This window comes from Neopelma chrysocephalum, unplaced genomic scaffold (genome assembly GCF_003984885.1).
Source record: "Neopelma chrysocephalum unplaced genomic scaffold, ASM398488v2 Primary Assembly neopelma1_182, whole genome shotgun sequence".
NCBI classification, from domain to species: domain Eukaryota; kingdom Metazoa; phylum Chordata; class Aves; order Passeriformes; family Pipridae; genus Neopelma; species Neopelma chrysocephalum.
In genome coordinates, this window is record NW_020897844.1 from 651,240 (window position 1) to 668,462 (window position 17,223).

Below are 17,223 nucleotides of genomic sequence, written 5' to 3' on the forward strand. Positions count from 1 at the left end.
CATTAGCCAACACCCCCCAAGTCAACTGAAAGGACTCGAAATTAGTCCCCATCTGCACTTTGGTTTGTCCTGAGAGCATCACTGATGCCAGACCTCAGACTCACCCACCCCAGGGATCCCAGAGCACCTTCCAGGGGAGTTATTTGCCGCCCAAGCCCCCTCCACAACCCCTTGGATGCAGCTCCGGGTTTGCTGGGAATGTTTCCACACAGCCCTAATTAACAGCGGCAACAATCGCTTCCCATCCGCGGGAGGGAAACCCCGGTGGGCAGAGGGAACATCCCTCCGACTGCTCCCACGGCCTCGTCTCTCCGGGAAACCCGAGGGCAAACTTCCAAATGCTGCGGCACATTCCAGCCTGGCGGGGGAGCCGGGCTTCGCCAAGGGAACACGTTTGCTCTCCCTCATTTAGGGGATAATAGCCCAGGTGCTCTGCTTCGTGAGACAATAATCGGAGCTCCCGGGTGGGTAAAATCAAGACCAACTCATTTCTGCAGAGGGGGTTTATTAATGTGTTTTCCAACAAAGTCTCCGTTTCTCTCCCTGTTGTGTTGAGAGCTCTGGAAAGCTTTGGGTCAGCATCACTCGAGCCAGTGCTGTGCCCCCTTTTTCTCTTTTGCTGCTCAGAGACCCCATAAATCAGAAAGAAGATTATATTATTTTTAAGCATTATATACACATTATATAGCCATTACATGCATTATATAATGTATATTATATATACACTATATATAATGTATATTTTATATATGTTATATATATTATAGATAATATATATTATTATCATTATTATTATTATATATTATGTATATATAATATATGCTATATATAATATATAATATATATATTAGATGTATAATATATGTTATATATTATATATATTATGTATAATACATTATATATAATATGTAAAAAGATGTATATTATATATATTATATATAATGTATATTATATATACATTTTACAGCCATTTTTGCACGATGTCAAATCCAACACCATCCCAGGGGCTCACAGATGTGACACCAGCACAGGCAAACAAAAATCCCCCCACACCCAGGGCCTTGATTTCCATCAGACTGGCCATCAGCAAGATCCCCGGGGTTCTTACCATCCCTTGAAGGTGAAAATTGAATAACACCCAAATGTGTCCTCAACTTGACACGAAAATGTGAGTTTGAGGGATTCAGGGCAGTTCAGGTCTCACCCTCCTGTTCTGGGCAGCTGCTCACAGCAAGTTACAGGAACACCCTCAAGAGAAGCTGCTGAGCCTCCACGTGGGATCTTCACCCAGCCCTGGGCAGGGTTAAACACCCCCAGGACTTGCACCCTGCTGGACAAAATATCCTTGTGTCCAACCAGAGCTGGCCAGGGGCTGAGTTAATGGAACTTCCAGGTCTGATGAGTTGGGTGTTAAAATCTCCCCATGACCAAGAAACGCAGAATTCACACTCTGTATCTCCAGGAACTGAGGATAAAGAGCTTTCCAGGACATGGCTGCGTTTTTCCAGCTTTCCCAGACACCCCACCATGTTGCTGAGCCCAGATCCAGGTGTCCTCCCAATCCATTCCTTCAGAACAGGAAAATGTTGGTGTGTATGGAATTGGAGAGGTCCTGGAGCCTCCTGCTCCTGGCACCCACATCACCTAATCCCATCTGCCAGGGATGATCCTGCCTTAAACCCTGCTAGGCTCTTTATCCCCATTATTCCCACCGAGCAGTTACTTCAGGATTTCATTCCTTCAAGGAATAATAATTAAAAAAACCCTCTCTAACTTCCAGCCTCGAGTTATCTATGACCAATTTACACCCTTTGCTCCCAAGGCAGCACATGGTTCAGCTGGAATAGCTCCATTTCCCCCTCAGTGTTTATCCCTTGGTGTGTTTTCCACAGAGCAATCCCAGCCCTTCACACACTTAAACCAGCTCAGTTCTTATCATCCCCCCTCCCAGAACAGGTGTATGAAAAATAAAAATATGAGTTTATAGGTGTATATCCAAGTAAGATATACAAGATATCCAAGATATCTTGGATATCCAAGTCTCAGAGTGGACTTGGGTGTCAGGGTCTTATTTGGCCAGTTAAGGGAAATATAAAAACTCCTAAAAATTAAAATATTTCGGGCCATGTGAGAGTTTGGTACACAGGGGGTTTTTTTCTCTCTTCAGGCTAAGAACAAAGGAAGATCCATCACTTTTGACAGGGGATGGCCAGTGGCCAATTAAAAAGAAGGGAAAGCCCCTTTTCAGAGAAAAGAAACTTTTTTAGGTAAAAGTGAATATATTAAGCTTATCTGAAAAAGGTGGGATTTTTGTAAAACTACAAAATGCATGAAATTTAAACCCAAGGGGTCTTTTTCCCCGAAGAACTTTGTGTGAGACTTGACCCAGTGCGCTGAATAAATTCTTTCTTTTGTTTCATGATTTTTGCCGTCCTTCTAAATTCAAGAGAGAAGTTTTTCTCACAGGTGCCTCTTTTCCTTAACCCCCCTCATCCTCTCACTCTGCTCCAGGCTGGTGGAATGAAAACACCACCCTCTCCAGTGGCATCAGCACCTCCTGAGCTCTGGAGGAACAGCTTTGGAAAGAGCCTTGGCAGGGTTAAAGCAGCCACTTAATTTAAAAAAACCAACCACTAGTCAGGACCTCTGTCATATTATGGTGGTGATTTACATAAGTGCACACAAATTCCCAGGTATGGACTGGTTGGAACACTGTGTGTGTCCCCTGGGATGGATGTGCCAAACCAGGCAGGGCTGGAGCACTCACAGGTGATGTGTGAGGTCCATACTCTTCAAAATATTCTTTTTAATGTTGCACCATCACAGAATCCCAGAATGGTTTGGGTTGGAAGGGGTTTTAAAGATCATCCAGTGCCACCCCCTGCCATGGAAGGGACACCTTCCACCAGCCCAGGTTGCTCCAACCTGGCCTTGGACACTTCCAGGGATCCAGGGGCAGCCACAACCTCCCTGAGCAAACTCTTCCAGTGCCTCCACAACTCCCAATGATGGGGCAGACAATCCTTCCCTATATTGCAGAGTCCATGGGAGGTTTATCCAACCTGCAGGGATGGATGAAGAAAAAAGCCACACATAGGTTTAGGGGCAGGTGATGGTTTCATGAAGGTCTGGAAATCCCAGCTGGCCAGAGCAGCTCCCAGTTCTCAGCTCCAGAATTCCACCCTGGAGGTGAGTCCACACCCACAGGAACATCTCTGGGGCTGAACCTGAGCTGCCCCACGTGGCTCACAGAGGGGAATTTGGGTCCTGAAGAGGAAACCTTTTCCACTGCACCCTGAAGTCTTAAATATTATTGTTCCCTGTTGAGTGTGGGTTAAGGGAGGAAAACAGTGATACTTTTCTCTTGGCTCTTTTGCAGCTCTTGTAAAGGCATATAAAAATAATAATGAGCCACTCAAGCACTTTAAGCAGTCAGGCAGTGATGAATGAGACCCACTAAAACCCTTCTGTCTTTGCCAAGGGCAGTCTGGATTGTACTTGAACCTGTTTTAACCTCAGCACTTAACCTTCTTTTCCACAAAGTTGCCATTGCATGACAACAACCAGGATGGAGCTCAAAATAACAAGTTGAAGGAATGGACTACTTGCTTTACAGTTGGGGCTGGGGTTTAAAGTGTAATTTATGTGCTTGCTAAACCTCAGAATTTTAAAGAAATGGGAATATAATTCTGTGTTACCAGTAAAGGAAGGAGGAAAGGGAGGAAATTCAGCATGAAAGAGTTTTTTTACGACAGTTCAGCATGAAAAATGTGGGGAAAGAATAGAGACAAGCATGATTTGCAGAAATTATAGGACTTTTCCACAGAGTCCCGGAATCAATGAGGTTGGAAAAGACCCCCAGGACCATCAAGTCCAACCTGTGACTGATCCCCACTTTGTCCCCCAGCCCAGAGCACTCAGTGCCACATCCAGCCCTTCCTTGGACACCTCCAGGGATGGGGACTCCAAACCTCCCTGGGCAGCCCTTCCAATGTTTAATGACCCTTGGAGTGAAGAAATTCCTCCTGCTGTCCAACCTGACCCTCCCCTGGCACAGCTGGAGGCCGTTCCCTCTCCTCCTGTCCCTTGTTCCCTGGGAGCAGAGTCCAAACCCCCCCAGCTCCCCCCTCCTGTCAGGGGGTTGCAGAGCCAGAAGGTCCCCCCTGAGCCTCCTTTTCTCCAGGCTGAGCCCCCCCAGCTCCCTCAGCTGCTCCTCAGGGGACTTCAAATGGAGACCCACACAAATGTCCTCACTCCCTTGATCTCAAATCCTTTCTTGGAGACAGAATCCCACAGGCAGCAGGAACTCCTGGGAACTCGAGCAAAAGTTGGGGCTGCTCCTCCTGTGCTCTGTGCTGCTTTTGCTGCCTGGAGCAGGACATGGATTTCCACCCTCCTTGGGCTCAGCCACAGCCCTGCACATTGCTGCCACCAAACCAGAGAATCCTGAGTGGGAAGGGACCCACGAGGTGCCATTGCAGTGGAAATGCTGCCCAGCTCACAGCCACCCACGTGCTGCCCACCCAGGGCAAGCTCCAAGGCCCAAAGGCAGAGCTGGCAGCTCCTGGTGACTGCAGGGAAAGAGCTGGACATGCCAGAGTGTTCCCTTGGGAATATCATAGAATCATAGAATCAGTTGGGTTGGAAGGGACCTCCAACATCATCAAGTCCAACCCTTGGTCCAACCCTGCTGTGGTTCCCAGCCCATGGCACTGATGCCACATCCAGTCTCTTCTTAAAAACCTCCAGGGACAGAGAATCCACCACTTCCCTGGGCAGCCCATTCCAATGGCTGATCACCCTCTCTGGAAAGAAATTCTTTCTAATATCCAACCTAAACCTCCCCTGGCACAGCTGAAGACCCTGAGCCCTCTTGTCTTGCTGAGAGTTGCCTGGGAAAAGAGACCAACCCCCCCCTGGCTCCCCCCTCCTGTCAGGGAGTTGTAGAGAGTGAGGAGGTCTCCCCTGAGCCTCCTCTTCTCCAGGTTGAACAGCCCCAGCTCCCTCAGCCTCTCCTCACAGCACTTGTGCTCCAGTCCCTTCCCCAGCCTTGTTGCTCTTCTCTGCCATCCTTTGCCTACCCACACTCACCAGCCCAGGCACTGCTCCCAACTTTTCCCCTCTCCCAGTTTGCACTGGGCAGGCAGAAAAACCCAGCCCAGAGTTACTGGGCACAGTCTCTCAACTCAGGAGCAACACACAAAACCTGCCCAGATGGATCATGGAATCGTGGGATTGTTCAGGCTGGAAAAGACCTTCAAGGCCATCAAGTCCCACCCAGCCCCACCACCACGTTCAGCACTAACCCACGTCCTCAAGTGCCACAGCCACTGGTTTTTTTGGGCACTGCCAGGGGTGGGGACCCCACCCCTGCCCTGGGCAGCCTGTACCAGTGCTTTACAATAATTCCCATAAAGAAATTTTCCTTAATATCCAATCTAAGCCTCCCCTGGAACTACTTGAGGCTGTTTCTCTCACCTCAGGAACGTGGGATTCCCCACGAGCAGCGAGAATCACAAGCCTAAAACTGGGATTTGGGGCATCCCTGCTGTGCTGGGTGACCCCAAACCATCACCTGCACCTTGGAACCATCACCCTCCTCAACAACCAGCTGCCAACACCTTGTCTGACAAACCCCCCAGGGCTGAGGGGACCCCAAACAGCTGGAATGTCTCCAGCCTGGATGTGCCTGCACAGAAGGAGAGGAGAAACGATTCCAGGTGGGAGCTGGAGCTGCTGGGGCCCAGCTTGGAGGAGGGATGGGTGGCCTGAAAGATTTCTTAGCACAAAAGCCACGTCCTGACTCCTGGTTTTATCATTTTTAATGCGTTTGTGTCTCTTTTGAAAGACAAGTGCAATGACAAGAACATACTTGACTCAGACATTCATTTCTCCCCCTGATAGGAAAAAAAAACCAGCATGGAAGGACCAGAATACACAAAGGGTTCACAAGAACTGTGTGAACAACTCACACCTCATCCCCCAGGTTTGGATATTACTGTAAACACCTCCCTGATTTACAAGAAAATAAAGGCCCAGCACATTTCCCTGCCCCTGGTGACCAAACTGGCCTTGCTTGATCTCCACAGCTGGTTTGTCTCTAAACTGTGAATTGTATTTATATATAAACATAATGATTTGTATTTTTGGCCTCTTTCTGGAAGAAAAAAAAATACTTAAATGTGATATGCAGAGGTCCAAGTCTTCTTTACTGACACTTGTTTATGCATGACTGTTAGAGAAATATTTGATCTTGTGCAATAATAAATTGCTGGATTTTTTTGGAATGTATTGAGCCTGAACCTTTTTACACTGAACACAACGACTGGAAAATTGTTCTTCTCTATAATAAGATTGAAAATGCTCCCTTATATTACTATAGTTAATAGTTTTGCACTACTGATGTTGAAGAGATTCTCAGAATAAAGGGTTAAATGTTGCATTAACATTGACTGTGGTGGCTGTGCTTTAACCCCCTCCCACTGAAACACGGGAGGAAAATATGCTGCAATTAATTGTTCCAACCAACAGCACAGCACGTGGAGGAATAATTTGGGCTTAGAAACACCCTTCCACCTTTACCAGCATTCCAGAGGGGAAGGGAGGTGGACAGTTGACTCAGGGATGATGCTGTTCAGCCTGCAGGCACTTGCAGAAGCTGCCTGGGCTTTGGGAATAGCCCTGGATGCTCAGGTACACTGTGTACCTGATTTGAAAATACAGCAAGAAAAGCTTTCAAAATGTTTTTTTGAGTGAAGGCATTTGTAGAAAAATCTGTTTGGTTTGAATTCCTCCTGCACAGGAATGATGGATGTTCCTGTGTCTGCACAAAATCCCAACCCATCCTCTGCAACGAGTTCAAGCAAATCCCCTCCCTTATTTAAAGTTTAATCGATTTTAATAATAAATATTTAACCATCAACATAACCCAGGCAAACAGCTCTTTGCCCTGAGGAGATGGCAATTTATTGCCAATAGGAATGGCAGCAGGAATTGACAATTTATTGCCAACAGGAACACAGGGAGAGCCCTGTGTTGACAGGAGGCTCAGAGAAACCATCCCCAGGAAGCTCAGAGGATGCTCTGTCAGGAGCATCTTGCTCTGGGAGCTGCCCTTGGAAAGCAGGGAATGAAATCCTCTTACTCAGGGAAAGCCAGATGTGGATATGTGGATATATAATCAGGATTCACCTTCACCAACCTCAGACTATTCCAGTTTTTGCCTCAAAACCCCCAGAAAACAGAGCCTGGGGTGCACCTGCCCCACAAGTGCCAACGTGGAGACTGCACATGCTGCAAAGTTCCCCAGCTCTGGGTCACTTTTTCCATTACTTAATTCAAAATGAGTCAAAAAATCAGAGCATCCATTATTCCTGAGACATCCCAGGGCTGCAGTGTTTTATTCTGCGCTGAGATTTTTCATTTGAATTCATTTAATGGCAAACAGAAACGCTTCAAGACAAAAAGCTTCCATTTTCCACGTGGGAAATCCCCTCCCAGGAGACCCCTGCTCGTTTTTCTGGTGTCGTGCACAAGCACCAGAGGAAAAATCCTTTCCCTCTTGATCTGATTTTCCCTGGAGAGATGCAGATGTGCAGAGACATCTGAGGGGCTTTTTTGTTCTTCCCAGTGATAATGAGAAGGGTTTTGCAGGGATGGATGCAACTGTGGGGGCTGACAGCAACATCTCACCCCCATTAACGTCTTCAGGAGGCAAACTCCACTGGGGTTCAGTGGAAACAGGGTTGGTTTGTCAGCCTGGGATTTGGTTTGTCCCACAGCTCATCCTCAACAGCCATTTCCACCGTGGAATCTTCTCTCTCAGCACATCCCTGGAATTACACACGCCCTGCAAGGGACTCCTGTTAATCCAGTTGCAATTCCTGGGCAGGAACAAATCCTTTAGTTGTCCCTGTGGATGTCACCTGTGTTGCAGGAGATGCTCCAGCATAATTGATCATGAATTAATGACCATTTAGAGCATCTGGAGGAGGGGTGGTGGCTGCAGGATCCGTGGCCAGGGTGGAGTAGGGAAAATGCAGCTCAATCCACAGGGATCCAGCTCAACACCTGACCCAGCAACTCCTTCCCTTCAGGGTGATATCCCAACCCTGCCTCCTCGTGCTGGGCATGGAAACTGTTCTATTTTTTACATAAAGCTTGGTTTAGATGGGAATGTTTTTTGAGAAGATTCCACAGCTGCAGTTTTCACAAAGCCTTTGGGGAAAACACTTTGGTTCTTTTCAGTTAAAAAAAACAAGAAAAGAAAGAAAAAAAAAAAGTAAAAATCCACAAACATTAAATGCTTCAAAGAAATAATGATCAGAAGACTGTGTGGCTGCTGTAACCAGTCATCACCTCCAAGCAAAAGAGGTCATGTTCTGGGAGTTTCCTAACCCTAAGCCTAACCCTAATCCCATCAGTATATCCAGAGAAAAATACCAGTGTGATGAACACAAACTGCAGTTTCTGGTTCGTATTTTCACAGAGGAACCAAGAAATCTGGGTGGCAAATATCAGTTCTCACTTGAGGTCCCTCTCAAACAAATCACCCCTTTCCAGATGGCTTTGAGTGCCTCCCACCTCCCCAAATGTGACACCACCACCCCTTTGAGGTCACACTGACGCCTCTCTGACATCCCCGTTCCTCTTTCCCGGGATTTCTCCATCCCTGGAGAGCTGCTGTGGGTTCCCAGCACTGCTCCCTGTGTGACAGTGAGGGATCCCACGTGCTCCTCCACAGCCTGGCAGGAGGAGGGGGAAGGAACACAGAGGATTTCATGGATGTCTCTGTTCCAACACCCATTTCAGTGCCAGAGAGCAGGGGAAGTTTAGATGACTAAGGGTGAAGCTTTCATTAATTCCTCCCACTGGTCATTAACTCTCCTCTGCAATTAATTCAGTCCTTCACTGTCCTGCCTGTGGCACTGCAGTGATGTTGGATTTTGGACAAGGGGCTGGAGGGGCAGGACGAGGGGGAATGGCTTTAAACTGAAACACAGTAGGTTTATATTGGACATTGGGAAGGAATTCTTGGCTGGGAGGGTGGGGAGGCCCTGGCACAGGTTGCCCAGAGAAGCTGTGGCTGCCCCTGGATCCCTGGAAGTGTCCAAGGCCAGGTTGGATGGGGTGTGGAACAACCTGAGCTAGTGGAAGGTGTCCCTGCCCATGGCAGGGGGTGGCACTGGATGGGCTTTAAGGTCCCTTCCAACCCAAACCATGCTGAAATTCTACATTTCCAGGAAAAGACAGAGACACCAAAAGGATTTAAGACCCAGTAGGTCTTAAATCTTAAAAAGCACCTGCTTTTTGTCACAGAATCATAAAATAATTCAGCTTGGAAGGGACCTCAAGAGGCCACCCAGACCCTCACTCAGGAGTTCTCACCGAAGTCAGACCCGTTTTCTTCTTTAATTCAGTGAGAACTTCTCCTGTTTCATGTTCAGAGTTTCACCCCTTTCTGCCTGTGTGGATCTTGGACGTGGTGGGGCAGAACCTTTCAGGGAGTGTTTAAACCCACAGGGTGGTTTGCAGCGCTCCCATCTTGCTTTTCCACAGGGCACCACTGCCCTTGGTCAGATAAACCCCAAGATTCCCAAGGAGGGAACATCTGGGAGATTATTCATCATTTGCCAAAAAGCCTCCAAGGGCACTTGCACGAGGAAGAAGGTCAGAACAAGGTGTGTTGTTCCACTTTCCCCCTCCAGATGGAAACCATGCTGGGTTTGTCATATGTTCCTTGTCTTTCCTGGCCTTAACTTAGTTTGGGGCATGATTAAATCAAGCCTTTTTCCTGTCTAGGAAGAGCACAAGTCCATTTGAAAGCTTCCCATGGTTTCACCCTCCATCCACTGCAGGCAGCAAGGAGTCCTGAGCCAGGAGCTGCTGTCAGGGAGAGCCTGTGACAGGAGCTGTGTCAGTCACAGGGAGCCAGGGGCTGAGGAGACACCAGGATGTGGCTGCTGGAAGACATTTCTCATCTTTGCTCTCAGTTGTTTACAGCTTTGCCTCTCCACTGCAGCTCTCGGGGCCTGTCTGGGAGACTCAGGGGTGTTCCCAATGCAAGGAAAGGCTCATGGAATTCCCAGGGCTGTTCTGATGAAGCCTTGCAGCCCTCAGACATCCCCTCTATCCCTAAAACCCTCTTGCTCAGCGTTTCTCCCTCAGCTCCAGGTGCTGCTCTGAGTGCAAATCCCTTGGAGGGGACAGAGGAGCTCCCACTCGGCCTCCTGATGAATAACTGGGATGAGTGGGAATCACTTGGAAGCCAAGAGTGGTTCTTGCTCTCCTTCTCAGGGAAGGCTGAGCCTTCAGCTGGCTCTGACACACAGAAATCCTTTGTCTTTCTCCATCCCTGGGCCTCCTCTCCCTCTTCTCTCCACCCTCTGCTCTCCAGCTGTCTCTGGCACCCTGGCAGTGCCCATTTCTGCCATGTCTCAGTTGTTTGGGTCATTCCCCACCTCAAAGCCCAGTTTGCCTGGCCAAGAAGCAGCTCAAACCCAGAACCAAGCACAGAGCTTTTAAAAGAGAATTAAGGAGGATTTTATCACTGGGCTGGTCAGGTCTTGAGTCTCAGCTTCACCAAGGTCCCAAGTCAATGAGCTGCAGCCTCACTTCTGAAATTTCTGCCCCTGTTTCACCCTTTCAGTATTAAAGGATTTAAAATCAGGTTTGCCATGAAAAGACCTCCCTGAAGTTCTACAGCTTTCTCTTTGATAGATTTTTAAGTCCATTAACAATTCAAACCCAGGAAGATCTTTTTCATGCACATTCAGCCCAGCTGGCATCCCCCCTTGAAACTTCCTGAATTTAAAGCATTACCCTCCCAGTTTGGGATAAATAAAGGGAATACAAAGGGGGAAGCACCACCACAGTCACAAATCCTCAGGGGACAGAGAAACTTAGCCCAGAAAAACACTGAGTAGGATGAGGGTCTGCATTTCTCAAGGGCAGGGTTTCCATGTCAGCCAGATGTGTGACCTGGGAACAACCCAGCTCAGTTCAGACACCACCTGAGACACCCCCAGAGACAATATAATAACCCTGCACTCCCCCTGTGCCCACACACTGAACCCCAACAGCTCCTCCAGACTCCAGATATCACAACTCTGGGATAGGCCACACAAGGACTCGGTCTCTTAGGAGAAAAACCACCTGTTTGTGTAAAAGTCATCCCAGAATTGCAGAGCTCACTGTGGCAGCTCAGGTTCTGCAGCAAACTTTGGGAAAAGTCACGATGCTCCAGAAAAATTGTTCACAGAAAAGTAGTTTTTCCAAATCCAGCAGCCACCATCATGATTTTTTATTCATTTTTTATTGAGGGAAGTGGAAGTTGTATGATAAGAGTCGAGAATGGACTAATTAGTGTAAAAAGCAAAAGCTATTCACTAATCACTGACCTCATGGATGCACCGGAAAGAATGGGAGAAAATACATGTATGGGAAAAGGCAGATAGATTGACAGAAACCTGTGTCTTAAAATAGCAATATTCACAGGAGATCCTGTCCATTATGTGGGCCCTGTCTGTCAGAAGAATGTGTGTTGAAAATAAATGAGTTCTATCCTTCAATTGTCATGGTCACGAAAATGAATCGACGTGGCAGAGCAGCCCCGGGGGAAGTTATTGTGTTACCTGGGATGAATTGGAGGTGTGAGGAGGCCCAGTCCACACCCTGCATTTAGCAAATGACCTCATGGGAACATGTTCAGCCACCAGAACACCCAGAACACACCCCCAGTGCCCCAGCCTGGCAGGGCTGGGCATCGTTTCTCACCAAGGTGGCACCGAGATTTCTCACTCCCCTGCTGCTCATATTCCCAGTATCCACTCCCAGGCCATCCCACCCTTCATGCTGGGTTTGCCCCATGGTCTGAAAGGGTTTTCATGGGGTTTCTCCCCCACCTTTGCTGTGCCACACACCAAACTGTCCCTTGAGGCTCCCCTGCCATCGCCCCAGGGATGGAACAGCAAAGGACCACGAGCCACCCTAAGGATCCCAGGAAAGGGGCACTCCCAGAAAATCCCAGCAGTGATGAGCCACAGCTTTCCCAGGCTCAGAGACCTTCAAGTCACAAGGAGCAGCACGAGCACAGCTCCCCCAGAAAAATCCCCTCTGCCAGGTCCTCTCCAACCAGGACCTCCCGGGAGGAGCAGGGCAGGAAAAAAGGAGAGGATTTCCTTGGCTGCTGCTGTTTCCAGGCTTTCCTCCTCCAAACACTCCAAGGGAATGGGGTTGCTAAAGCATGTCCTGCCTGTTTTCTCTTCTCCATCGCCCTGCCCACAGCAGAGCTCTGCATTATCTGATCTGCTGCTCTGTGGCAGTGCCAGCACGGGGTCAGCACGTCCTCGCTGGCCCTTTGGGGTGTCTCTGCAGAAAAGCTCGGGGGACTCACTCCTCTGGGCACACCTGAACGTGAGGAAATGTCTCAGAGGGGAGGAAACAGGGAGTAGAGGGAAAGCACATTATCCTGGGGAGGAACCAGGGAGTGGAGGGAAAGCCCAGCTCAAATCCTGGTGATAAAAGCAGCGACAGAGAATTTAAACAGGGAAGTGGAGGAGGGTAAAGTTGTGTTTTCAAAGTGCCAGTTCCAGCTCCTGCTTCCCCACGAGGCAACAGCACCCTGTGCTTTCTCCAGGGACACCCTGCACCCCACACACCCCTCCCTGCACCAAAAGCACGGCCCTGACTCCTCCAGCAGCACCTGATTGCAGAGTTCCTGCCTTGGTGCAGCCTCCTGCTGCAAAGCTCCTGCCTCTTCTGCTCCCAGGGGCCTGAATTTGGGGAGTACAGAAAAAAACCCCAACCCTTAGTTCTTCACCCTGCTGATGTATCACAGAAGTGCTCTGGGATTTACACCCTGTTTTCCCTTCAGGAAACAAGGCAGGTGATGCTTCTCCTGTGGGTGCTGCAGCAGGATGGATGGGCTGTCACTGAGCCCCAGTGCAGCTGCAACAGGTTGGTGGTGATTAAATGCAAAATTCATTCCAGGACATGAGGTTCTGATTCAGCCTGGAGGCAGCTCAAAGACCTTTCCAGCTTGTCCCTGTGGAAAAACCTACTCATCCTTCAAGCAGACACTTTTTGCTGCCTCTTATCTCTGAGAGGTAAAATCTGGAAGGCAAAGCAGGGTTGTTGTGTCCCTGTTGAGTGATGCTTGCCTGGATTTCCATAACCTGAGGGATTCCCTGGAGTCAGGGAGACTGAACCCCTGCCCCTGTTAGAGGCACAACAGGCAGTGTTGTCTTCTGGATCATCCAGGACCTGCTTTGCAGAATGGGCTGAAGTATTTCCCTGAATCCCTCCAGCACTTTGACAAGGACAAGCACTGTCAGTCCATATCCTAGCTGGCCCTGATCTGTTTTAGCAGATCATTTATTTGGCAGACAGGGAATGTTTGTCTTTCTGGAAACTACTGTATCCCCCCGTGGAGAAAAGGCAATAAATCATTGTTTCAGGAGCAGCTGCCTCGAAAAACTAAGTGGCCAGGACACACCCCACTGTGTCCCAGGGGGGGCTGCCAAGAGCTCCTGCCTTCTCTGAGAAAAGGACCTGCTTTTTTAAGGCCTGCAGATGTTTTGGAGGTGTTGTTTGCTCCCTGGCTTTGAGGTTTTTTGGTGTTTATTGCATTATTGGGAAGCCCAGGGGCAAAACAGCTCCTGCTCCCCACACCCTCGCCACAGGTAAGGGAGGTCTGTCTGTCCTGTTGGGATCTGTCCTCGCTCCCCAACTCTTCTGTCCCCTGGACTTTGGCACCTGTGTCTCCTTTTCCATCCCATTCTCCAGGTTTGGTCACACGTGGTTTGTCTTTAGCAAGCCCCTCTCCTTGGGGCTTTGTTGACACCTCCCCATGACCCACAGGACCCCCACGACCCCCACCCTCTGCTCAGACCTGCCCAGGGAGCAAAAACAAGGCACTGGTTTGCCTGGGTATGCAGGGCAAGGCATCAGGGTTGTGCACAGGCAAAAACTGAGGCATAAAATGATCTGTTCCTGCCCAGAGGTTTGAAGGCAGCACAGCCCAGGTGATGGCAGCGACTCTGGAGCAGGACTCAGTTGGACTCGTTTGCTGCGAGATCCAGAAGCAGCAGAGACAGAAAATATTCCCTTCTCCTAAAACCACACAAAGATCCTGCTGACAAACCAAACAAAGATCCTGCTGACAAACCAGTCCAGCACAAAACCTGCCCTGGCCCCTGCAGGGCACAGGGCAGGGAGCAGAACAAGCAATGTCACTCCCAGAGAAACAACCACTGGAGCATTCCTGACTCCAGGAACATCGACCCCCCCTCCCCGACAGCTCAGTCAGTGCCAAGGGACTGGCCAGCGTGGCCTGAGAGCACAGTGTGACTTACCCAGTCCCCAGCACCCCCACATCTCAGCCAGGATGGGCTCAAACCCCCAGCCTGGGGGAGCAGCCCCCTCTGCTGCCCCAGCAGCATGGGGGGGCACCACTTCTTCCAGACAACCCACTTATTCTTTTTATATTACCCTGGCACTTTCTGCCAGCCCAGGCACCCAGGGCAGCCTGCACTGCCAGCAGGAGCTGGAACTGAGCAGTATCTGCTTCCCTCAGGATGCTCAAGTACCCGGCTCGCTCCACCTCCCCCAGCCTCGGAGCAGACTGGGATCAGAGCTCAGCCTCATTTCTTTCCCTCTGCTTCTCTTCTTCCCCCCCCCCTTCTCTCCAGCACAGCACCAGGAATGGCACAGCACCAGGGAGGGACCCAGCTGCTGCCCACACTCCTCAGCAAACCAAGATTGATGAGCCACCAACAGCAGGAACAAGCAGAAAAATCTCCCCTTCCATAATTCCAACACATCTCCAAACACCTGGGGCAATACAGCTGGACATGAGTCAGAACAACCCCGAGCCCCTGCCCTTCTTGCTGGCCCCTTTCCAGCCCTCTCTACTTCCTTCAGCTCCTGACATCCACTGCCCAAAGCAAGAGACCCCCCAAGCCCTCCGTGGATGCTCAGCAGGACCCATCTCACGCCCTGCCCTGACACCAAAGAGCCACCTGGGTGCCACGGGCCTCGTGCAGGATGGAGGCTGGACCTGCTGCAGCCCCTTGCAGGTCTGGCCCCACAAAACCTCCCTCTTAGGACTCCAACAAACAAACTTCAGCTCAACAGGCTGCTCCTGCTCGTCCTCTGCCACGCCAGAGCCCGGCAGCCGCTCGCCCACCACGCCGTGCCCACGTGGCTTAGCCAGCGACCTCCAGCACTGCCCTGGCCCTGCAACACCACCATCCACACGCCCAGAGAAGAGGAAAAAGCAGAGTGTCTGCTCATACTCACAGTTTTGAAGTCCTCGTGGTTGCACTCCTGCCCTTTGAACTTGCAGTACAGCATCATATCCTTCAGGTCGTGGCCCACCCGCGCCAGGAACTCCTGCATGCTGAACACCTTGGGCTTGTAGTGCTTGAAGTTGGCCTTCTCCTGGAGGATGGCCAGGACAGCAGGGTCAGCCAGGTGGGGGTTGGGGATCTGCAGGTTGACGTCGAGCAGGGCCAGCAGCTCCCCGGCGTGGTACAGGTCGTTGGTGGTGAGGCGGGAGAAGCGGAACTCGTTGAGGTTGCAGATGGTGACGGCGGGGAACACCAGGCTGTTGGCCACCACCTCGTCCACTTTGGTCACGTGCTGGTAGGAGAAGTAGAAAGCCACCCTGTCTGAGCTCTCCACCAGGAGCAGCCCCAGCGAGCCCACAAAGGCCAAGGTCCAGAGCAGGCGCCGGACGGTCACCGGGCCGTAGACGAAGACGTGGCGGAGCCCGTGGAGCGTGGTGGTGTTGGCAAAGATCTGGATGCTGGAGGGCTGCAGGCTGCCCATGCTGTCCTCGCTGGTGCTGTCCTTCAGATCCATGGCTAAGTTAAATCCTGGCACCGCTTTTTGGGTCAGTCTGCAGCTAGAACTGGGATCTGGATGTCTCCTCTCTCCCAAGTAATTGAAGCCTTTAAGGGGCGGGCGAGAGGAGGGGAGGGAGAGCAGCTGCCGCCAGTTTATCCCACGATCTCGGCGGCGGCTTCGTCGGGGTAAATATTTATATAAAATCCATTCAAACTCTCGCTCTTGATTTCCTCGGTGCGATAAGGAGGGCTGGTTTTATTTAGGGAGACACCAAGGTGATGTGGAAGAGATGTGGGTGGGCAGCGAGAGAGGAGCCAATGGCAATAAAGTCCTCCCCCTGCACACACACACACGCACACACGGCCGAGGGGAGAGGAGATTAAGCGAGCGAGCGAGTTTAAAACAAGCCGAGGCAGCTCTCCGGCTGTTAACTAGTGCGGAAAGGCGAGGATGCTGCTTCCCGGAGCTGATGGCTTCAGACCCACCGGGTGATGCTCCCCGAGCTCCGGCAATGGGAGCTGCAGCATTCAGGCGTCTCTCCTCCTCCTCCTCCTCCTCCTCACCCCTCCATTTTGGGCAGAAAATACCACCCCAGAAACCCCCCCTGTGCTGCCGGTGTCATTTGTGTTTCTCTCAGAGAAAGGTGGGCAGGGGGAGAGGGAAAGGGAAAGGCTGAAAAATAAAAGGAAAGAGGTTGAAATGCTGCTCAGCTCCGTGCACACACACACACACGGGAGAAAGCAGCGGAATGAAACCTCTTCTCCATCACTCGGCAGCTCAGAGGGAAAATCAGGCAGGGCAAGACTCGGTGGGGCTGCAGCATCTCTTATGTTCTCTCTGTGCCTCTGAGCCTCCCTGCCCTGCGGGGCTCGGAGGGAGAAGCGCTGGGAGCCCTGACTCACACACGGATCCCGAGCCCCGCGGCTGCGAGAGCCCGGGCAGGGCAGGGAGGGGGGCTGCGATCGCACACCCCCAGCTCCAGCCTCAGGGGGGGTGAGTCTGGACGTGGCTGTGCCTCGGGGGTTCGGGGGGGGTTGCTGTGCCGAGCGGCTCCTGCACCCACCGGGCTCAACCCATGGCCAGGCTGGGCGGGCTCGGAGCCAGCAGGAGCTCCAGATGTTCCGTTCGCCGCTGGAAGGCAGCTGTGATGGATGTGTTTGGGGAAGACGCTCCCAGATGTGCGCTCAGCCGCGAGGTTGGCAAGGAGGAGGGGGGAGGAGGCAAACGGGAACGGTTTCCTGCCCAAGAGATGCTGCAGATCCTGTGGCGATGCCTCCGAACGTGAGAGCATCCCTAGTGCCCGCTGCGGGAACGGGAATGAGGGGGCTCAGCCCAGGGATGAGAGGGGTCTAAACAGGGTCTGGTGTAACCCCC

The 17,223-nt window shown here is 50.9% G+C and overlaps 1 protein-coding gene across 1 annotated transcript in view; it reads right to left on the reverse strand.

Annotated features, from left to right (window-relative positions):
* Positions 1-16,082, reverse strand: part of LOC113976779 (acid-sensing ion channel 2) — a 367,873-nt gene extending 351,791 nt beyond the window's left edge. The window contains exon 1 of the mRNA XM_027702295.1: positions 15,301-16,082. Within this exon, the coding sequence (XP_027558096.1) occupies positions 15,301-15,864 (564 nt within the window). The 5' untranslated portion in view covers positions 15,865-16,082. The remainder of the gene's footprint in view (positions 1-15,300) is intronic.
* Between the last annotated feature and the right edge of the window lie 1,141 nt (positions 16,083-17,223).